This window comes from Lolium rigidum, chromosome 6, assembly GCF_022539505.1.
Source record: "Lolium rigidum isolate FL_2022 chromosome 6, APGP_CSIRO_Lrig_0.1, whole genome shotgun sequence".
Classification (NCBI taxonomy): Eukaryota; Viridiplantae; Streptophyta; class Magnoliopsida; order Poales; family Poaceae; genus Lolium; species Lolium rigidum.
Genome location: NC_061513.1, coordinates 315,988,287 through 316,011,999, shown reverse-complemented (window position 1 = coordinate 316,011,999; position 23,713 = coordinate 315,988,287). Strand labels below are relative to the sequence as shown.

Here is a 23,713-nt window from a genome sequence, read left to right as displayed (position 1 = left end):
GTGAATTTCTACATTGTATTGATCTTGCTTTCTTTAAGTACTCGAGTTTCAAATTAGTTTCCTATTTTCGATAGGCCCCAAGCGTGTTCATCAGCAATTTAGCGAGATTCATGGATTTGTCTGATCGTCTCTGCAGTTCTACGGTTTTTGTAGGCACTTGCGCTCCCCTCTAATAAACTAGCAAAGAAGGCGCGGCGGCACGCCGCGCCGGATCGTGGTAATTATCTAGTTAATTTTGTTACTTAGTAAGAATCGTTTCTATGTTTATGCTGGAAGTTGTGACTATGCACACACGAATCTAGTCGTCTTCTGAGAACTTTCTTCGACTTAGGGTTTTTGCTGGCGCGAAATTCTTGCGTTTTGTTCTTCTAGATGATTGGAGACAACCTGGAATTATAAGAATACATGATTCGTCAGAAAGCCAACGAAAGATGTTTTATTAGGACAACCCAAGTCTACCTCATCGATTGTAGAACCTGATGATGGTACACTTCATGGTGTAGGATTCATAGACGGCGGCAGAGTTGAAGGTTCACCAGTGCCTGAACCTGGTTTCGAGCTTGAGGAATGGGGGGACTCTCATTGTTTTGACTTGCTGCAGGATCAGTCTTGCCTTGTCGCATGGTTACATTGGCCTCGATAATTGGTTCAGCAATCTGCATTTAAAGGTGACTGCACAACAAGTCTAATGATTCACGCCTTGGGGTGACAGTGACATTGAACTCTTTTTCCACAACAGCAAGCAAATCCCGGGGCACTGCGTTGGATTGTCCTCTCTTTTCCAAGGACAATAGCTCCTCGGGGACCCAACAAATATAAGTCAGCCAATTTTGCAGTCTGAATATCTGCTGAGTCAGCGTCAACTGCTCGGACAATGAATCTGTACCTCATAGAGTAATAACAAAAGAATGAAAGTAGTCATGTAAGGATTTATCATAAACAGGATAGAAAGTTGTGTACAATGAATAGTGCGGAAATCAAGAAGACACGATTCATATATGACAGCCATACCTTGGCAGAGGCTGTAGGGCACCGAGGACATTTGTAAACTCCATCCTCTAACGTTAATTTCTTCCAGCATTCTGTGCAGTTTATATAATACCACCCATTTTATGTGAGAACTTCAGTGATTCTAACAGATATCTTGTAGCGCACACCCTGAACATGTGCACCAACATTTATAGCGAAGAGAATGCGAGCAAATATTTCAGAAGTACAGGAGTTCACTGACTAATTTCATATAACTTCTTTGGACTTGTACACATAACTTCTTTCTCTATCAATGCATCGAAACTCAAGGATTTTGCGTTTTCGCGAAAAAATGCTAGACTAATATTTCAGAAGAAGTACATGAGTTTACTGACTAATTTCATATTAGTTTGTTTTCAATGCTTTAATTAAAACGCATGAAAACATTAATCCTTAACCTTGTATATGTACGCTCTTTAAAATTAAATTTCATATGAAACCCAGAAACACAGAAGACCTGAACATGTAATTGGTATAGTATACACAGAAGACCTGAATATATAGGCAGTTCAAAGTGGAAATGTACATTTAAACTGGGCATGATTATTTTTTAGAACTGGTAAAGTAAATATTATGGTTCTATGCGGTGATAACACATGGAGTTGTGCAAACGAAAAAAGCATTAACTAAAATTGATGTCCTAACAACAGGCTGATAGAATTGAGAAACATGTTTTTGTCTCAATGGTAAGAATATAGAAGGTTTTGTCATCTTTTATATCCTTCATTTTCTCTAACTTGATTGTAAAACGATAATCTAAATATCTTGAGCAACATTTCAGACCTCAGAAGTCCTGACACAACCACAACAGCATCTCAAAATTGTCTATAACTTCATTTGGTATGCACATTGGGTGGAATAATGATGTAAATAAAGAGCACGTCGATCTACTATACTAATACCGTGCCAACCTACCAAACCAGCATCTTTGCCCTCTCGCTTCTTCATGTTGTTATGGCAGCATGATTATAATATAACAAATAAACGGTGAGTGCCGCTTAGAAGATAATTGCGGGCTTTGCTCATGGTGAACAATAATTTCTTATATCACTTCAAAGCTTACTGGCCACGTATGAAAACTGAGCATAGCATATATCATTTGGTTTGAATGTTGATATTTCTGTGATTGCTGATACAGTTGGCTCAGCGCGATTCTGGTTTCCGTTTTGTAGCTCGATACGCCATGGTAAATGTTTTGACTGGGAGCATGTGCACGGCACGCACGTTACTAAACAAACAGCAAATGGCAATAGACCTCTTGCGAGCGCTGACTAATCGGAAGACAAACCGTTCTCGAGCAGCAGCTATTTCTGGAATTGGCACATTAACATGCCACCTTGTGACGGATGTACTTTTGAAGGCACCTAGAGAACACCAATTGTTAGAATTGCCAGAAGACACAAGAAGAAGGAATGGAAAAAATGGGTACTCAAGGAGAAGGGAAAACAGAGTCCATTGTGTATCACCTGAGTACTGACTGACTGTCATGCCAACAAATAAAACGATAACAGGTTCTTCACTTGATGCCTCCAAAAATCCATCAGCATCAAATAAATCAGCTTGCTCACCCCATAAGGTAACAATAGCATGTTCGCTTCATGGAACAGAACATGCATGAATTAGAGAGCAATTAGTAGAAGCAAGTGTATGGCTGGCAAAACAGAACCAGAAATAACAGTGACCCGCACCTGCCATCTGTGATGTACACTTGCCCTTTATGACTCTTAGCTTTCCCAGATGGAGGCAGTATATCTGTAACTTTGTTCACTGATCCAACAATGTCTGCAGATGTAGACAAAGCAAGTGAATTACAGTAGCATATTGAAAATGACAAAATAAAGTAATGCTTGAATTTTTAATGTTTGTACCAGGTAATACGTTATTTCGATCGATGCGATCTGAAAACATGCTGAAAGGAAGAGCATTGTCGGCGATCATAGGAAAATTCTCCGGCGGTGGCACGACCTCCGTTATATTAGTCGTCATAGTGAAACAGATTCTCAAAGGATGGTCCACTGACTGGTAACTCTTTTTTGGATCATATAAATCAAATCTGGCGATAGTGTATACAGAGCCTTCCTTCAGTTGATCTCTAAATTGTTCCACTCTATTACCAGGAACCAAACCTTCCATTACAGTTTTCTGTGGATCATCCAAAAAGAAAAAAAGTATCTAGGATTTCCAGTGAGAGAAGGGGAAAAATGTGGAAAATATAGAAGTGATGCAGCTAACAAATCATGTTAGGCATTGGCAAAGATATAGAAGCATTCTTATCTCTGAAACTCGTGCGACTAAGGCATATGAACAATGTGGATCAGCTATTGGGTAAAAAAGGGAGCAATTTAATGAACTGAGTATAATTGATACCGCTGAATTTTAAGGAAGGTACCTATGACTAAACCTTCCATGTTGGGGGGATAACCCCCGGTATGCCAAAGGCATGCCAAACCGGATGGTTTGAGCCATCGAGATACCGGTTTAATATTCTTACCGGAAGGTAAGGTAGGAATTTGAGCCAAGTGAAGCCAAGCCGGCATCCCCAAGGGGGTATGCCGTAACCCGGTAAAGAAGATACCGGGATCGAAGGGCTGTCGGCGGGGACTGGTCAAAGATTCTCTTCGAGCAAGAAGACAAGGATGAGCTAAGCAAAGTGGCTTTAATCGAGCCACGGCGCCAAAGAGAAGGATGACGCTAAAAGAAGCCGGAGGACATCAGCAGCCACGATTAAAGAGGACCCGGCGTCATCCGTGATTAAAGTAGCTTTGTAAAGTAGTTTGTCTAGTCAAAGATGCCATTAGGGTTTCTTGCCTCGTAAGCCACCCTCTCCCCTATATAAGGAGAGGGGGCAGCCCTCCTTACGGGCATGCACGCATGGTTGTAGCAAGGCACGAACCACAAACCTGTAACTTGTGAGAATCAATGAACATGGTGATCTAGAGCGAGTTCTTCCTTGTGTATTTCTTCTTCAACCTCTGGCCTTGGCCAAGTTCTTGAGGAAACCATCCGGAAGTTCATCCCACCTGATCACAAACCCTCCCCGAATCCTCTAGCGTCCATTCGGCCCCAATCTAAGCCATCCTATGGCATCTGCTCGTTCACCACGACGACAGTTGGCGCCCACCGTGGGGCATGAAGTGGCGCTTGATGGAGTTCACATTCGGGCGGGCATCCTCGACGTCGCCGGCCAGCGTACGGTCTCCGCGTTGGTGCAGCGCATCTACGCCATGGACTTCATCAACGACAACGCGGGCTGCTTCGCCAACGGCGGCATCTTCCCCAAGAACGGCCGCATCATCGAGTTCGGCAGCCACCGCATCTACTTCGGCACCGTTCTGTGCGCCGGTGCCTCTCGCCGGTGCTTGGTGGCGCCGGATCCACCAAGATGGCTACATGCGAGGCTGCGGCTCCGGGGAGCGTGGAGGTGATGATGGCCGGCGCGGTCGACGCCGGCAAAGAAGCCGTGGGTGAAGGCGGCCGGGCGTGCGGTTTCGACCCGTGCGGCCAAGCCACCGGCCGGAGCGATGCGCGAGCGCGGCGGGAGCATCATCCGCACCACCGGAGACACCGCTCCAAGCGGCGATGAACGTCCTCGCCACCCCCATCGCACAGAACATCGACCCGGCAGTGGCTCAGGCGGAGCTGGAGGCGCAGCGCCAGAAGATGCTCGAGAGCGGCAAGGACATCGTCAGGGCGCAGCGCGAGCTGAACCTAACAGTACGTGAGTATAACGCTGCCCATGGCTTTGCTTCGTTAGCGCGCATGCTTGCTAGGATGCCGGAAACCGGCTAAAGGCTCGCAATCTAGATCAGGATCTGCGCAAAGAAATTGCTGCCGGCAAAAGCACATCCGCGTCTCGTGAGCATTGTAGAGAAACCTAAGTACGAGTAGCCGGATAAAACAATAAAAGCTGCTAAAGCTGCCGTAGCGCTATGTGACTCGCTTTCGGGGACGCTACGGCAAAACGAGCAAGAGCGTGTCCGGGAACTTCTTGAAACTATCGAGCAGCAAAATGTCGAGCGGCTTGATAAGCTAAACAAGGCTGTGGCTTCAAAATCCGTGCGTTCGACAAGGAATGCCGGTAGCAAGTCCCATGGGCAGGCATCGTCACCCCATCCGGACAGGAGAAGAGAAAAAGACGTGAACGCACAGCAGATGACTGTGTACGATCCGGTTCTTGCCGGAAAACAACAAGCCGGGCAACATGATGCCGGTAGAAAAAGCCAAGGGGCAGAGCGAGGCTACGCCGAGGCGGCTATGCCGGGAAACAATCATGCTTCGGTAGATACGAGACCGGGCAAAATTATCGACCGCAAGGGCAACGTATGAGGAGGAAGAAATGGATCCCCGAGGATGCCGAGCAGGCAAGGGCCGCGATACCGGAATGTTATGATGAAGCTGATTCTGCAAGACCGGCAGCTTTCCGGAACGCATTGGGAGAACGCCTGGGAGAAAGATACTTACCGGAACGGGATGCGAGGCACCGTCTGGATAGATTGTACTTGTCAGAAATAGTCGAGGAGGAAGGTCCCCCAGGACCAAAGTGCTTTGGCCCAAGGATCATGAAAGAAAGGCCACCAGTGCGCAACTTTATGTTGCCCCGTGACACGAAAACATACGATGGCACTACGAAGCCGGAAGACTGGCTCGCGGATTACGTAACCGCGGTATACGTCGCAGGCGGTGGAGGAACCGTAGCAGGAGGAGGAAATCGGCGTTGGGCCGTGAGGATTATACCATCGTTTTTGGTTGGACCGGCAAGAATCTGGCTAAACAACTTGCCGGCAGGAAGCATCAATGGCTGGCTGGATTTCGAGGAGGCTTTTGTGAGCAATTTCAGCAGCACCTATCAAAGGCCAAATAGGCCGTAGCAACTCGCTCTGTGCGTACAGCGCCCAAACGAAACAGACCGGGATTATCTAGCCCGGTGGAACACTACAAGGAACTCCTGTGAAGGGGTAATCGAGGCACAGGCCATTGCTTGGTTTAGCAGTGGGTGCAGGAGAGGTTCACCGTTGTGGCAAAAGCTGCGGCGAAACATGCCGACAACGTTGGCGGAGATGATACGTGTGGCGGATAGCTATGCGTTGGGAGACCCAACGCGGCCGGCGATGCAACCTGAGCCGGAGTAGCTGCGCCACGAGCAACACCGGATAACCGGAATAACAAAAGAAGAGAAGATTTTCCGGATCGAAGGTACGGTCCGCGAGTAAGTTGCTTCTTGTGCAGGGAAAACTCCGAGGCCGGCGGCAATCGGAGGCAAAGAACCGGATCGCGGCCATGGGCGGGTCCTAAGAAACAATGGGTGGAAAAGAAACCCCGGGTCCGAAAAGAAACCGGCAAGAACCCGCAAAGTACACCATGGAAGCTGCCATGGACCAACCTTGCCGGTGGCACACACCGAATCCGGCACATCCGTCAAACCATCCGACGAAGGATTGTACCTGGACCAAGTACTTGATGCAAAAGGGAACGATAAAAGATGCACAGACCACCACAAGACATGCTTGCGGCAATAACGACTACCACCACCACCGCCACTTACCGGGCAAACGCCTTACCGGTGCGGCCAAACCGGCGAGCGGTATCAGCGGGTTAACCGGGTGGAACAAAATAATGATCAACCACCTCCACGGCACCTTTAGGCCGGAATGTTTACGAGGGTCCGGATATGTCTTGTGTGGTCTTTGTCAACGAGCCAACAGACAGGCAAAGTGTACACCGCCGCTCCATGGAGGTCAATGCCGTGATGCCGGCAGTCCCCAAGTACATGTTGTGGTCAGATCAGGAAATTACCTGGTCATTTAAGGATCACCCTAAGATCATGCCGAATCCGGGTGGATATGCTCTTGTTGTGGACCCAATCATGAAAGGGCCACAAACTCTAGTAAAGTTCAGCAAGGTGCTGATAGATAACGACGGCGACATAAACATCATGTACAAGCACACCATGCGTACGTTGGGCATAACAGAAAACATGCTTCAGCCAACGCGCACAACGTTCCACGGGATCGTTCCTGGCTTGTCATGTGCCCCGATAGGAAAAGTTCGGGTGGACGTGGCATTTGGAGGACGTGACAATTGCCGGGTTGAAAATGTTGAGTTTGAGGTGGTGGACCTAGATAGTCCTTACCATGCGTTGTTGGGAAGACCAGCATTGGCAGCTTTCATGGCTACCACTCATACGGCTTACCTCAAGATGAAGATGCCGGCACCTCGTGGACCCTTGACTGTGGTGGGAAACTATAAGGTCTCACTGGAAACTGCATCTGCCGGATCGAACCTAGCGGAATCGCTGGTGATCGCGGAGGAAAAGAAAAGGATGCAAACAGCGGTTGCGCTGGCTCAGTCCTCACAGTTGAGCTTAGCGGCGATGAGTGGAAATTTGGGCTCACCGGCGTTCAAGCCGACGAACGAAACAAAGGACATTGTGCTGGATCCGGCTTACCCAAAGCGCACCGTTCGCATTGGTACCGGACTCGATCAAGCATAGGAAAGCGCGCTCGTCAGCTTCCTCCGTGAGAATCGGAATATCTTTGCCTGGTCAACTGATGATTTGGTAGGTGTTCCGAGGGAGCTGGCTGAGCACTCTTTAAACGTCCGGAAAGATGCCAAGCCGGTGCGACAACCCTTGCGCCGTTTCGCTGAAGATAGAAGAAAGATCATAGGAGAAGAGGTAACCAAACTGCTTGTTGCCGGATTCATTGTGGAGGTCACGCACACAGAGTGGCTGGCCAATCCGGTAATGGTTGAAAAGAAAAAAGATGAGAACCTGGAGGCAAAAGCTCCGAAGGTGTGGCGCATGTGCATCGACTACACCAACCTAAACAAGGCTTGCCCAAGAGACCCTTTTCCTTTGCCACGGATCGATCAAGTGATTGATTCAACCGGCTGGGTGTGAGTTGTTGTCCTTCCCGGATGCCTATTCCGGTTTCCACCAAATTCCCTTGAAAAAGGAAGATCAAATAAAAGCTGCGTTCATTACCCCGCACGGGCTTATTGCTATGTCACTATGCCCTTTGGTTTGCGCAACGCCGGTGCAACGTACCGCATTTGTATGCAAAAGTGCTTGTTTGATCGAGATTGGAAAGAATGTGCAAGTCTATGTAGACGACATTGTGATAAAAACTAAGGTAAAGAACACCTTAATCGATGACATCCGAGCAAACATTCGATAACCTAAGACGGTTCCGGATGAAACTTAATCCGGCAAAATGCACCTTTGGTGTCCCTGCTAAGCAAGCTGCTTCGGTTTCCTGGTGTCAAGCCGGGGCATAGAAGTCAATCCGGTAAAGATCCAGGCGATAGAAAGAATGACTCGTCCCTCGAGAGCTAAAAGATGTGCAAAAGTTCTACCGGAGCTTGGCATCGCTAAGCCGGTTCGTGAGCAGGTTGGGAGAAAAAGCTCTGCCACTCTATGCTCTGATGAAAAAATCCGACAAGTTCGTCTGGACCCCTCGAGCAGACGCAGCGTTTAAGGAACTGAAAACAATGCTAGCCACGAGCACCTATACTGGCTTCACCTCTAGAGAGAGCCTATGCTATTATACATAGCGGCAACAAACCGGGTTGTGAGCGTAGTGGTTGTAGTTGAAAGAGAAGAGGAAGGAAAAACCGTCCAGAGGCCGGTATACTACCTGAGCGAGGTGCTCTCCCTCTCAAAACAAAACTACCCTCATTTCCAAAAGATGACTTATGGCGTGTACATGGCCGCCACCAAACTCAAGCACTACTTTGAGGAACATCCTATGAAAGTGGTGAGTGAAGCACCAATTTCTGATATCATGTGCAACAAGGATGCTAGCGGAAGGATTGCAAAGTGGGCAATCCAGATATCACCATACGTGCCGGCATACGAAAGAAGGGATGCCATCAAGTCACAAGCTTTGGCTGACTTCCTAGTCGATTGGGCGGAGATGCAATACAAACCGCCAGATCAAAGGATAGAATACTGGAAAATGCACTTTGATGGATCCAAGCTCAAAGAGGGTCTAGGTGCCGGTGTGGTACTCACCTCACCAAAAGGAGATCACCTCCGGTATGTTTTGCAAGTACATTTCAGGGCATCGAATAATGTCGCTGAATATGAAGCTTTGATCCATGGGCTTAAGGTCGCAAAAGAAATCGGTGCACACCGGATCATTTGCTATGGAGATTCGAGATCTTGTGGTACGACGGTGTTCCGGAGATTGGGATGCAAAAGATGCCAACATGGCCTCGTACCGGTTTCACGTGCAAAAGATTGCCGGATTCTTCGAAGGGTGTGAGTTTCACCATGTGCCGCGCGCAGAAAATGAAGCCGCGGATGCTTTGTCCAAGCTGGGCTCATCCAGGCAAGAAATTCCTCCAGGAATAGCCTTAGCCCACCTAAGAGCACCATCGATCAAACCAAGCCTGGAGTCAGAATCAATTTTTGTACCGGAATCACATATAGTACCCATGGATATTGATGAAGGAAACCCGGGGACTGCTCCGGCAAGCTCGGGGACTGCTATACCCATACCGGAAGAAATGATGCTGGTAGATAGCATGGAGATAGATGCACCGGTGTTTTTGGTTCGAGAGACACCATCGTGGGTTAAACCTATTAAGGAATTCCTGATCAATGGCATCTTGCCGGATGACGAAAATGAATCAAGGAGAATACAAAGAAGGTCCAAAGCATACACATTCATCAACGGTGAGGTGTACAAGAGAAGCGTTACCGGTGTCCTTCAAAGATGTGTGGAACCGGAAGAAGGAAAAGAAATGCTTGAGGAAATTCACCAAGGAGAATGTGGGCATCATGCTTCATCAAGGGCGCTGGTAGCAAAAGTATTCCGGCATGGGTTTTATTGGCCCACTGCTTTGGAAAACGCTGAGGATTTGGTAAGAAAATGCAACGGGTGCCAGAGGTACGCCAAGCAAAATCATACCCCAGCATCCGGTTTAAAGACAATACCGTTAACATGGCCGTTCGCCGTTTGGTGCCTTGACATGGTTGGCCCATTCAAAACTGCAAGAAGCAGCATGACCCATATCTTAGTCATGGTGGATAAGTTCACCAAATGGCTAGAAGTAAAACCTATCGCAAAGTGTGATGGGCATACAGCGGTGAAATTCTTAAAAGATGTCATTTTGCGGTATGGATACCCGCACAAGATCATCACCGATAATGGAACCAACTTTGCTCAAGGTGAGTTCAAAAGGTTCTGTGAGGACAACAACATCCGGTTGGATTTGTGCTCAGTGGCACACCCACAAGGCAATGGCCAAGTGGAAAGAATGAATGCTTTGGTGCTTTCCGGTATCAAGCCTAGACTCATCGATGCAGTGGAAAAGTCACCGGGATGTTGGCTCGATGAGCTACCATCAGTTCTGTGGAGTATAAGAACGACTCCAAACCGGTCTACCGGATACACTCCTTTCTTCATGGTTTATGGAGCAGAGGCAGTTATACCAACCGACATCATTCATGATTCACCAAGGGTACAGCTCTATACTGAGCAAGAGGTCAAAGAGGCCAGAGAAAATGATGTTGACTTGCTAGAAGAAGCAAGAGAGCTAGCTTTGGCAAGAACAGCCATTTACCAAGCAAAACCTCGGACGCTATCATAACCTGGAAGGTTAACCCGAGAGTTTTCCGGAAGGAGATCTTGTGCTACGCCTAGTGCAGCAGCACCGAAGGCCGGCATAAGCTTTTGCCACCATGGGAAGGTCCCTTCATTGTAAGCAAGGTGCTTCACAATGATGCATATTACTTGATCGATGCACAGGAGTGGAAAAAAGGAAAGGCGGACAGGTCCGGAGAGGAAAGCAAGCGTCCATGGAACGTAGCTCTGTTGCGTCCTTTCTACTCTTGAAGTGGTGGTGTAAGAAGTTCCTTTTTGTACCTCATATGTTATGAATAAACGATGCCGGAACCTTGAATGAATCTCGGGGACTACCCCAATAAGGTTGCATGTAACTTGTTTATTTTTTCGGTTCTACGGTTGCTTATTGAATGTTTTTTCTTTTCGGTTTAGTAGTGTGCTAAATCCTACCGGAGTCTTCGACTCTACTCGTCGTCCGCAAACCGGCTTCATGGCAAGCAAGATAAACCGGTAGGAGATAAGCACATGAACTGCGAAGAGGAGAGCGAGGAAAGAACAATCCGGAAAATTTAACTAACCCCGGTTTAACCGGTTTTTGCAAAATTTCGAAGTTATTTCTAATTTCAAGAAAATGCTTGTTTGGTGAAAGAACCTTGTGCTCATACGCCAAAGAACGCCCAGAGAAGGCAGGCAGAGCCAAGGCAAAAGAACCAAGTGTGCATCGAATTGGATGCGGAAACAATTTGGAAATCTTTGCAGTGCAGGATAAAAGCAAAACCAAAAAGCAAATATGCCAAGACAAACTTAAGATAATTAGCAACCGGTATAACTTACCGGCATAAAATGTTGTACGGCAACCACAAGCAGACTTAAAGTTTTACATCATACGCCCGGCATACCGGAAGCGAATTTAACGAGCATTGTTTTAAGATAAACAGGACCAACAGACATATCAAAGGCAAACTTTCAGTAGAAGATCATCAGGCAGCAGGGGCTTCCGGAGGAGCGTCGCCAGCACCAGCGTCGTCCAGAGGCTCCTCGTCGGCTTCATCCTCCTCCTCGTCGAGATAGTCCTTGACGTCAGGAGGGGGAGGGATGAAGGTGCGCATGTCGGCGTACTCCGCAATGTGGTACGCGCGATCCTGCCGCTTAGCGGTGAGGATCGGGTCCAGATCGGTTTCCGCGCCTTCGCGCACGCCGGTAAGGGCGTCCAGGTTAAGCTCCGGGTACCAGGAGCAAGCGACGCGGAGAGCAGAGTCCGCTCCAGCACGGGCAGCAGAGCACTGCCACTCGCGGATCCTCTTGCCGGCGCCCATGAGACGGTCGCTGATGAGGGAGAAGGTGTCCGGCACCACCTCGCCAGGCCACAGAATCCTGAAGAGCTGGGTAGCTACATCAGGGATGTCAGACAAATTGCGATCTATTGCGCGCATGTGAGACACCCGCGCGTTCAGCGCGACCAGGTGGTCATAGGGCGTCCATGGCACGGCGAGATTCGCTTGGCCTTGGGTAGTGCGGTGCTCGTCAACTTTCTTGACAGCATACCTCTGGGAGTCCGGAAAGAGGCCTGTGCAAAGAAAGAAAAAGGGTAAGGAAAGAAATCCGGAAGAAAATGCATCCGGAAGAAAAAGGAATCCGGAAGGAAAGATGCATCCGGAAGGAAAGATGTAACCGGGAGGCAAGATAGCGAAAGAGAAAATGGAGTCGGAAGAAACAAGCATCGTATGCAGTAGTCAAAGAGTGCAAAAGGAAAGAACTTACGGTAGGCAAGGGTATCAGTTTGCTGGATCAACTGGTTGCACCCCTTCTGCTCCTCCTCCAGGCGCGCAGCTCTCTCCTCGGCACCCTTCCGGGCCTTGGCCAGCTCCTCCAGCTCAGCTCGCAACACCACAGTGGCATTGCTGGCGTCCTCCAGAGCCTCGTCCAACTTGGCCGCTGCAGCCGCTTCAGCGGCTTTGAGGGCCTTGGCGTGGTCAAGCCCCAGCTGAATGAACTTGGACTTGAGCTCCTGGTAGCTGGTCTTGTGGGCGCTCAGCTCCTCCTGGTGCTGCCGGATGAGCTGGTCCTTCTCCCCTGTAACCGGAAAAGAGAGTGTTAACAAGGTTATGCTAATAAAGATGAAAAGGAAACCGAGTAACAGGAGAAAGAAGAAAATCATACGTTGGGCGGTGGCGAGCTGCTCCCTGAGAGCATCGATGGAAGCTTCCGGGATCACTGTTAAGCAAAAATTATAAATATCAGAAGGAAAAAAGGGTTTCCGGTAAAAAGATGCCGGTTGTACAAAATTACCTTGGCACTTATCGTGTGCCTCAGCGAGCTCCCGATGCTCCCATAGAAGCTCCTCGAAGAGGGCCTTCCGAGCGTCAGCCGTGAGCTGTTCAAGGAAAAGAAATAAGTTCAGTGTTGCGCTAAGAACAAAGTTCTTAACCCGAAACTCGGGGACTGGCAGTGCCGGTTTCGCGCATTTCTAAGATAAGTTTTGCGCTAAGAACAAAGTTCTTAACCCGAAACTCGGGGACTGGCAGTGCCGGTTTTGCGCGTTTCTAAGATAGGTTGTGCGCTAAGAAGAAGGTGTTTAACCCGAAACTCGGGGACTGGCAGTGCCGGTTTCACGCAAAATTTTAAACTTAAGTTTTGCACTAAGAGCTGCGCTCTCACCACAAAACTCGGGGACTGGGAAGATAGACAAGAGAGAAACCGGCATGAACTAAAGATAGAGCAAAGCCGGAAGCAAGGAAACTGGTAAAGATTGAAAAAAGTTAGTGGAACGTACCATCAGGTTGTTCGTGGAATCGTACCACGCGCTGTCGAGCTCTTTCACGCGCCGCGAAGCCGCATGAAGTGCTCCTCGAAGACCGGTCCCCGACAGGTCGGTGCCGGCAGCCTGTCCTTGCCCGGCCGCGGGTCGCCGGAGTCATGTCCGCGGCGTTCCACTTTTGGGCGTAGGGCGGAAGATGCCCCGAGTCCCGGCCTTGGCGCCGGAACTCGGTAATACGGCCAAGGAGGCCGGTGGCCTTCGTGGCGGTATCCTTGGCGGCCTTGGCGACGTGCGCACTGCGGGCTGCCGGCCGCCGGAAGGGCGGCTGGAGGCCGTCGCCTTCCCCTTGATCGGCTCGGAGGTCTTGGGCGGCGGCGCAGTTGGAGCGGCCCCGGAGGGCTTGGCGCGAGGAGCGTCCGCGGCGGCATGAGGATGGTTCGTGGAGAAGGGGAGCGCTAGGCGCCTCACCCGATTTGGAGCCTTCCGGCGCGAAGATTCCGGCGCGGAAGTTGTCATCTTTTCAAGGACGGGAGGAGCAGGAGGCTCCGCCCGCCCGCAGCTTCTTCTTCTTCGGCGCCGATGTTGCTGGCGCCGGTATCTTGGTTCTCAGGGAAAGAGGAAAGGTCCTCCTCCGTGCGGTGATCTGATGATGAAGGGGCCGCACGCCCCGAATTTGTTGTGCCCCCGAAAGCGAGAGCGGAGGTGTTACGGCACCAGATGGTGCCGGGCCTGAGTGAGGAGGAGGGGTTGAGGTCCTTGCGGATCCTTCAGAGCCCGATGGCCTTGGGCCAAGCTTGAGCGCAGGGCTGAGAAAAAGAAAAGACAAATAGTTGGAAAAAAGCAACCGGAAAAAGAACTTGGCAAAAAGAGGCAAGCAAGAAAGTAAAAAAACTTACCCGGAAGCAGTCGGCATCACCTTGCGCCCGTAGCGGCGCACGCCCACTTCCTTCTCCCCCAAGGGCTCAGTCCGGAAGCGCTTGGAGGGAGGGGCCTGGCTGGAACCGGCATTAGATGCCAGCTGCTTGTTCTTTTGGCCTTGGGCCATGAGTTTGTCCACAAACTCCTGGCCGGCCTCAGCGCGCAGGGGCGGCGCACGCTCGTGGATCTGTAAGTTGAACATAGCTAAGGAAAAACTCGCAAGAAGGCGATAGCGGAAAAGTACAAGAAACCGGAAAAGAAAATACCTCGAGCATGGTCAGGTCATCGGAGGACCCGGTTGGCTCCGGCGGGTCCCGGCCAAGGCGCGCAGCCGGAGTCCTGCCCATCTTCAGATCCTTCCAAAAAATATAGGGGTCTGGGTCGAAGGAGTCAAGGGCGCGCTTCACCGGAATCCCGCGTCGCTCTGCCTCGATGAGGGGGAAGCGGTCCTTGGCCTGAAACACGAAAAAAGAAGGTTAACAAAGGCAGAAAGTTACCGGCAAAGACAATCCCAATTGCGTAATCCCTTACTTCTTGGGTCGGAGGGTTAGTAGTGCTGAGGGGAAGCAAGCCCCATTCCCAATCAAACGGCATAGCAGTTTGGCAAATCTGCTTAGCCTTGCGAACAACATCCTTCTTGCTAAGAGGACGACTTGTGATCTTGGTAGGATCGTCAGGGCCGTACATCTCGCTCATCCTATGCACGCGGCGCTTCAGAGGAAGCACCCGGCGCGATATAAAAGTCCGGATGATATCATCAGAGCAGATCTTGGTCTCCTTCTTCAGAGAAGCCAAGAAGCATACTACCCGGTTGGTTTCGGCGTGATCCGTCTTCGGGTTGTAGCTCCAATTGGTTATGCTAGGAGGCCCCGCTTGGAACGGAGGAAGATCAATAAGATTGGCGCGGCCCTCGTTCTTCACATAGAAAAAGGTTCCTTGCCAAGCGCGGCAAGATTCGAGGCCGGCAAACTTAAGAAAAGTGCTCCCTTGACGGGAGCCAACGATGCAAGATCCGCACTCCACAGGCGGTTTGGGCTTAGGGATTTCCTTGCCCTGGACGGAGTTTATCCGCAAACAAAAGAAGCGGGCAAACGTCTCATGAGTGGGACGAATGCCGATATAGGCCTCCATGAAGGTGGCATAGCAAGAAAGGTAGAAGATGGTGTTGCCAGGAAGGTGGTGAGGTTGGAGTTCATAGAAATCTAAGAACTCCCGGAAGAAAGGGGAGGCAGGAAGGCCGAAGCCGCGCTCAAAGTGAGCGAGAAAAACAACATATTCACCGGGCTCGGGGTCCGGTTCGATTTCGTCACCAGGAATCCAGCAGACTACTCCTTCCGGAATCCGGCGGGACCGGTATAACCAGTCGATCTCATACTCAGTGACATTGGAACCCATCCAGGCTCCGCGAGTGATTGGGGAAGGCTCTGCGCCGGAAGATTGGCTAGAGCTACTAGAGGCTTGGCCAGAGCTACTCGCTTCTTGGCTACCGGAAGCTTGACTAAAGCTACCGGATTCTAGATGGCCACCGGACTCTTGGCGGCTACCGGATTCCCGCTGGTTGCCGGAATCGGTGTCCATCGGATCTGAAGCCGTGGATTCGCCGGGAGATTGTCTACGGCGCTTAACAGAAAGGGAAGAAGAAGATGCGGAGGAAGATTCCTCGTCAGACATTGGATGGCTAAGCAGAAAAACAGAAATCCCACACTTGAACCCCACGTGAAGATCTACGAGTAAGAAGAAAACCAAAGAAAAAGAAGGAATAAGAACACCGTAGACCCAAGATCTGAAAAGCAAGCAAACGGCGAGCAAAGTAAGATTGCTACCAACCTTGAGCGGCGCGGTCGCTGAGGAAGACTTCCACCGGCGAAGGAGAGGGCCTGCGGTCGCCAACGACCACCGTCGACGGCGAGGCGGAGAAGCTCGCGAAGAAGCACGAATGCAGCGGGCGCGGTGAAGATGCTGCTGAAGATTCCCGCACGGCGAGGTCCGGCGGAAGAACGGCGTGAGTTCGCCGGGCGCCGGAGCTTGAACGAGCGACGACGGACGGAGAGCGGCGGAAGCGCAAAGGCGAGGAGCACTGTGCGCGAAGGATGGGGAATGCGAAGAAGATGAAGAAGAAGGGGCGGTTGTGCTTATAAAGGAGAGAGAAGGTGGGCTGAAAACCGCTGGGCCGCGGCGGTTCGCCTCGCGGGCCGCGGTGGTTCGCACCACGGGCCGCCACGTGGCGAGGAGATACACGCGAAAAAATGGACGCCACACGGAGGCACACACGGGATCCAAAGCGGTAGTGGGATCCGCAGTGGGGCATTTAATGACCGCGCGGGAGTCGAAGCGAAGTGACAACTGACACTGGCGTGGCAGTTAACAGTGCGCATGTCACTGACAGGCACGGGGCCCAAAATATTCTCGACTTCGCCGAGGAAGGAGTAAATGCAAATGATGCCGGAAAAGAGAGATGCCGGAAGATGTCTTGTGAAGAAAAGAGAAGATAAAGAAAGGCAAAGATGCCGGATCCAAGCTCAGACCGGAGAGATTAAACCGGTATCCTGAAAAGATGAAAACCTGGCATTGTCTGTAGGATAGAATCCTCCAGGCTATACCAGCTTCGGGGACTAATGTTGGGGGGATAACCCCCGGTATGCCAAAGGCATGCCAAACCGGATGGTTTGAGCCATCGAGATACCGGTTTAATATTCTTACCGGAAGGTAAGGTAGGAGTTTGAGCCAAGTGAAGCCAAGCCGGCATCCCCAAGGGGGTATGCTGTAACCCGATAAAGAAGATACCGGATCGAAGGCCTGTCAGCGGGACTCGGTCAAAGATTCTCTTCGAGCAAGAAGACAAGGATGAGCTAAGCAAAGTGGCTTTAATCAGAGCCCTGGCGCCAAAGAGAAGGATGACGCTAAAAGAAGCTGGAGGACATCAGCAGCCCTGATTAAAGAGGACCCCGGCGTCATCTGTGATTAAAGTAGCTTTGTAAAGTAGTTTGTCTAGTCAAAGATGCCATTAGGGTTTCTTGCCCTGTAAGCCACCCTCTCCCCTATATAAGGAGAGGGGGCAGCCCTCCTTACGGGCATGCACGCATGGTTGTAGCAAGGCACGAACCACAAACCTGTAACTTGTGAGAATCAATGAACATGGTGATCTAGAGCGAGTTCTTCCTTGTGTCTTTCTTCTTCAACCTCTGGCCTTGGCCAAGTTCTTGAGGAAACCATCCGGAAGTTCATCCCACCTGATCACAAACCCTCCCCCGAATCCTCTAGCGTCCATTCGGCCCCAATCTAAGCCATCCTATGGCATCTGCTCGTTCACCACGACGACATTCCACGATTGAAGATGTGTTGACAATGTGCAGCGGTTGGATGATAAATAAATTGAGAAAAAGAAAAGAGATAAGTACACATTTGTGAAACAGGACAACAGAGAACAAAAGAATGTTGGGGAAAATAGGAGAAAGCGCACAGCTAACTAATCATGACAGATATGACAGAAAGCTGAACCTTAACCACAGCCCACACGAATAAAATTGCTAGAGTGGAAGGAGCAAGATGTATACGCCTCCCACATAAGCTAACCGAACAAGTAAGACATAATGCACATGACCAAAAATGTTTCCCAGTTGATAGGGGCTTGGCCGCTATGATGTTGGTAAAACTGTAAGATTAGGGTAGTGGCAGCATAGTACTCATAAAGGCACACAATCCAAATTGTAGCTCAGATTTCTTGCACCTTTTAGAAACAGGCAACTTGCCATGTAGCCTCAAGAAAAATAGTATCTAGTAGACTATTATAAGGAGGACACTTCCAAAAGCCATTCATGGAAAACATTATGTATGCCTGATAGATGATTGCCTTACCATGTCACCAAACACAAACAACAAGTATTTGTAGCTGAGCAATATTATTACCATCGAGCCATGCTAATCTTGAGAATTTATGTCGATAGGTATGAGGTTTACCTGGGGGTGAACAGACTAAAACCTCAGCAAATATCATATACTGGACTAAGGCCTGAAATGGGCACAAACTGCATTGTTGATTTAGAAAAAAAATGTTATTAATGGAGTTAGTAGAATGATGTCACAAGAACAAAGTTGCACTCTTAATTATTAAGTGAACAGTAGTGTATTCCAAAGACTCGGATGGATGCAGTAAATAAATGCTTAATTAGCATGCTCCAAAATTATTAGCAAATCCCTATACTATGTATGGACAGAAAAATACATCTAATGAGGCAGACGTATCACTATACTACAACACATAGGGGCAAATCAGAATTGAACTGAAGTTACTAAATATTTCAGTTGAGCAAAAGAACACTTGGACGTATCACTAACTGTTACATGATTTCATCAAGAAAATGAGGCAGACTTCAAAAGGCCAAGATCAAGCTGAGTCGTCTACTTCAATAAGCCATCATTACAAATGACATGCTAAGCATACATCCTGAACACCACACTATATTGAAGTCCATAACAAATGATGCCTGTAGAGTATACATACAATAAATTTGCTCATTGTAAGATATGGGCACCATAAACCCCAAGCTTACTTCCACCATTAATAATCATTTAATTAATCCAAAACACGACCAGATTAACCACAAATCTGCACAATTAACAACTATATTCAAACCAATCGACCAGCAAAATGTGCAATCACGTAGGTTTCAGCAAAATTCAGTAAGAGGTCGCACTGTATGAATCAACTCAATATGGAGAACAAAACTATAATTCCATAAATAACTTACCTTTGCTTGTTGTCGGCCCTGGGCGGTGCTGCAGCTGTCGGGGAAGCCATGCCCTCGAGCTAATCATCTTCTTTGTCATTTGACAATTAACCCATTTCATATCCTCTTTCAATATAGTTACATCTTCATTGTCATTCAACAACTATGTCTGATTTTCCTCAATTATTTGTTTTTTCTCTTCAACTTTGACTTCCTCCATCTACAGAACAGAATAAATTACTTTTAACAGAACATTATGGATTGTAAGTGGCAATTTCTTATCTGGTAATCAGTAAAATGTCTCCACTCGCCCTGCTATATAAAATCTACCACTTTAAAAGAGAACCTAATGCAAAGGCAGGCAAGATTTTGATGCATTAATTCCTGCAGGAAATATTCACCTTTTGAGAACTAAAAGAGGAAGCAAAGACTGGCAAAAAATTAAATGGGATCTTGTGAAGTCATGGCCATTATTTTCTAGGTATATAGCTTACTGTATTGTTCAGTATTTATCACAACATATATATGTATAGAGACATGGTAATAGATATTCTGATGTATGTGCAAATCTCGATGGTATACTCTGCACGGGGACGCACTGCTTATATCGGTTGCTTTCTTGGGAGCGCATTCAATCTTCGGAGGCCTCCGGATCTTTCGATCGCTGTGGGCGGTGACCGTTGAAGGTACCTCTGCTCTAGCAATTCTAGAAAACAACAAAAGGGGATGTCTGTTTAAGGGAATGTTGACACATCCATGCCTCAAGATAGATACTAACCTGCCTACAAATAGTTTGGTATAGTACAAACCTTTATGACAACGACAGCAACAGAAACCTGCTATGCAAAAGAAGCAAAGTAGATCTCTCAACAGGCATACAGTAGATGTCTTGAGTGTTTTTAGCCCTGAGCTTCTTGTTGATCTCTAAAGCTCTAAAATACTGAATTTTCCATGTCAGAAATGCAATAAAGATGGTGAAAAAATTCAGCCACAGTTAGGATTATCCCATTATAATTATGCAAGGAGCAATCGCTGGATTTAATTTCCATGATCCAGGACATGAACCAATAGGCAAACACATAAAAACAAATTGTCCAGTCTTAACCGGCAATGGTCACCATCTAACTAAGTTACTTTTTTGTGTGAATTATAAGTTAAACATCTGTATCCAGACAAAGATGAACTATCCATAACACTTTACCTTGCTCCAGAAGAGCATATATTTAAACCAGACATGCACCATTATAAGTGATTTTGCCTGAACATTCCAAGCAGAATGCAGTTTCCTTGTCATTAATTTAAGCAACTACTTGAGTACTAATTCTTACCACAGGAAGCTCTGCATGTCCACGCTGGCTCCCGGCGCCACGCGACAGTGGCGTCGTTTGCCAAGGCAGTTGCAGCCTACTCCTCAGCGACCAGACAAGGGGATTTCCTAACTTAGACCATGGATTCTTGAATTCAATGGACTGAAAAGAGAGAATAAAAGACTGGAAAATTAAAGAGATGAGTGGGGGGAGCGTCATCCATAGCAACATACAGAGGTTTTGCGCGACCGATGGCAGCCATCCAGCGTCTGCAACAGACGGACGCGAGGGAAGAACCTCTGGCCTTCGCCGTGTCCACCTCCGCTGCAGCCAGTGACGGACCGTCGCCGTTTCCTTCGCAGATTAGCACGGACGACAATGGCCACCTGTCTGACCTCTCGACGCGCTGATATGACGCCGCGCCCACCTGCCACAGCCACCGCTTCAGGGGCAAGACAACTTATGGCGAGGAATCGTGGCAGAGAAGCCAGAACAGGGGCGCGGCGGGAAGGCATTCGGAGGAGTAACCGACTCAGGCCACGACCGTCGGGAAGGTGGGAGTTCGGCCAGCAGGGTGGATGACCTCGTCATCAGATCCGAAAATTCCGTGTTCACCGAAAAGAAAATCCCCATATTTACACCGAAAACACGAACAGAAAAAGAAAGCCTAAGAAACAGTGAAATCGAACAGTGCGTCGCGACTGTCTCCATCCTCGTCGGCCGCTCCGCTCTCATCATCGGGCCGTCTTCATCCGCATCGGCCGCTCCGCTCTCATCGTCGGACCGTGGTCAATGCGGCTGTATATGTCCTCGCTGCACCCGCTGTTTGATGAGAGCGAGAGAGGGAGAGGATGCCACAGAGAGAAAACCGGGAGGAGGAGGGAGCAGTCAGGCAGCATACCTGCGCCTCATGTCACCTGCAAGGCTCCCGTGCGCCGAGGCCGCTGGGACCTTGACTTTTTCCGGCGATAGCTCTGCCTTGAGCATCTTCGCTGCCGCGGCGTCGCGGAGGCGGATGGCGAAGGCGAAGCCCCAGCATCCATCTCGGGATGGAGAATACGATACGGATGTCCTCCTTTGTGCCACCAGCCGAGCAGGGAAGAAGAGACGGCCTCCTCGGCCACCATCAGCTTTCGCAACATCACGGAGACGGACGGCGACACACGGTCTTGCTCACCAGAATGTCGCACTGGTCGATGACGGCGGCCGCAGGCACCTCTCCAACGATTGATTTCGCGACCCGGCTGGGGCATAGCCTGGCGGCGAGAGACTACACGCAGGCATCTGCAGCAACTCTAGAGCACCGTTGAGTGACCACACAATGGATCAGCCGTCGAGGCCGCCAGGCCGGGGCAGGGGCCGCTTCCAGGTGAGGAGCTGCATCGGAGCTTCGTGTAGGAGAGGCATGGTGGGATTGATGGAAAAAATTAATGAAAAAGATAAGGTCACCAGCACCGCTTTGACCGCCCAGCAAAATTCCACCGTCCGACAATCAGAACAGAGCTGGCCTACCACCACCTCAGACTATTGCAGCTATGGTCACACCAATAATACTCCAAAGCAGATGAAAGGTACTTCCAAAAATATAAGACGGCCCAGGAACTGCACACAAGAAAACCACCACGAAAATTAACTACAAAATTACAGACGTGTCAAAACGCTGTGAGTCTAAACATAAATCAAAATTCTAGCAAAAATCGAAGTTGTTCATCTTTAGTATAGTAGATATCTCTAATGGCAAAACAAGTATCTGGCCGTTCAAATTAACAGAAGGCGTATTTCGCTACGTAAACCCCATTTCAAAGGCGTAAAACTGCCACCGGGTCAAGGGCAACGTGCGTCCAACGAGCCCAATTGGTGTCCGGCGAGTCTGGATTGCGAAGACTTGCAAAGACTAGCACTTCCCGTGCATTGCTACAGATATACCAAGCAATCAACACATCTTTTTTAGCAAAAAAATTAAAGTTCGTTATTATTGAAAACAATGATCAACGAAAACAGGTTATTCTTACACATTCAAATTAAAACATGTTTAGTCTTTTCGAGAAAACAATCAATTCTTCATAAGAGAGAACATATAATAACTCATTTCACCGTGTACTTGCTATGTCACCCCATCTCTTGATTCTTTGTAATGATGGAGATTTTTTGCGGTATCTTCTTACTAATAAATGGAAAAGGTAAAAATGGTATATGTGCACTTTTTTCTATTATAAGTGGCAGGAGTCCACTGTCTCCATCCACAAAAGAGTGTACGTAGGGGTTTTCGAAGACAGATTATCAAGTGGAGAGAAAATTATATTGGGAATATGCAAATTAACAACTCTATCCTCTTTAATTATTTCACTTCCAATAAGCTAAGCGCATGCAGAATATTAAGATAACATGTGTTGAATATTATTAGGTTTGATTTCATGCGATGAGAGAGAAATAATTTTTACTACTTTAAAATGCATTGGGAAGGTAAAAATACACTCTTTTATAGACAAAGTTTAAGTGCAAACGTCCACTTATTTGAGGACGGGGAGAGAACACCTTTATTAATTTAAACACACTTACATCATCCATCAAGGGTAGAATAAAAATGGGTGGCTCCTCAAACCAAACGGATGGTTGAGTGACAAACTCCTTAGGTACAACATGAGCTACCTTATTAACTTCTCTAGGATAAAAGGAAAACTATTGAATTATCCCCCCTTAGTCTTCTATGTGATTTGAGAATCAGGCGGATCTCGCTGCCATGTTGGCCTTGACGACGCCGAAGAAGGACGGCTCTGGGCTGTCCTCCTCCGCCTCATTGATAGAACTTAATCTAGTCATTATGTAAATTCATTGTTTGTTGATCATGTTCATCGATGCATGTCTAACTTGTGCCAAGTGAACCTGATGTAACATTGTATATGTGTGTGGGGAAATGCCACATTGCGGTATGGTTGTCCATGCTTAGTCAGGTGCAGTGCAATGTGAGTTGATGTTCTTCAACGCATCGTGCCTCCTCCGGCTGCTTCATCCATAGAGGGCAGTGGTTTGACTCCGGGCGGCACCCGTGGTGGTTCTTGGCGGTGGCGGTCAGCGGCCGGTGGCCGGTGGCCGGAGTTGGAGGTGATGTTGCTGCCCATCGTCTTCCCCTAGCTCCCGCGGCGACCCAGAGTGGTCTCAGTCTGGTGGCTCTCGATCTACAGCGGACGTGTACCTCCGGTGTTGCGCGTTCGGGAGGGGGGGAGGGTTGCTGAGCGGTGTTCATGGCACCATGATGCTGGATGGAGCTATCTTCTCCGGTGTGCTTTTTCCTCCACGTGGTGTGGTGCTTCCGAAATGGGGTCGAAGGGTTCTCCACCTCCAGTTATGGTGGATAGGTGGTTGTTGGTGCTAACGACGGGTATGAACGTGAAGCAGCTCCCTTGG

General features: G+C 48.7%; 1 protein-coding gene across 13 annotated transcripts; it reads right to left on the bottom strand.

Moving 5' to 3' along the window:
- Nucleotides 1-337: 337 nt before the first annotated feature.
- On the bottom strand, nt 338-20,885 carry LOC124668180 (replication protein A 70 kDa DNA-binding subunit-like). Of its 13 annotated transcripts, none has more exons than XR_006991584.1 (10): nt 19,811-20,885; nt 19,584-19,707; nt 19,023-19,221; nt 18,616-18,880; nt 17,594-18,299; nt 2,898-3,430; nt 2,718-2,811; nt 2,496-2,623; nt 1,012-2,393; nt 338-886 (listed from the first exon to the last, which is right to left on the bottom strand). XR_006991584.1 is itself a non-coding variant. In XM_047205357.1 (6 exons), exons 2-5 carry the CDS (start codon nt 3,160-3,162, stop codon nt 2,173-2,175), a joined length of 708 nt encoding a protein of 235 aa, XP_047061313.1. In that variant the 5' UTR covers nt 3,163-3,430; nt 17,594-19,012; the 3' UTR covers nt 338-886; nt 1,012-2,172. The 13 variants fall into 13 exon arrangements, 1 of the variants encoding a protein (XP_047061313.1); XR_006991587.1 differs by having other exon boundaries at nt 2,898-3,171; nt 18,232-18,299; XR_006991580.1 differs by having other exon boundaries at nt 17,594-18,880; nt 19,811-19,941; nt 20,330-20,885.
- Nucleotides 20,886-23,713: the final 2,828 nt, after the last annotated feature.

Bases quoted from the DNA above. Each gene is read 5' to 3' on its own strand.
- LOC124668180 (XM_047205357.1), bottom strand. From the start codon at position 3,162: ATGGAAGGTTTGGTTCCTGGTAATAGAGTGGAACAATTTAGAGATCAA. The intron at 2,812-2,897 runs GTACAAACATTA...CTACATCTGCAG, and splicing joins TCGAAATAACGTATTACCTG to ACATTGTTGGATCAGTGAAC. The intron at 2,624-2,717 runs GTGCGGGTCACT...TGTTCCATGAAG, and splicing joins GTGTACATCACAGATGGCAG to CGAACATGCTATTGTTACCT.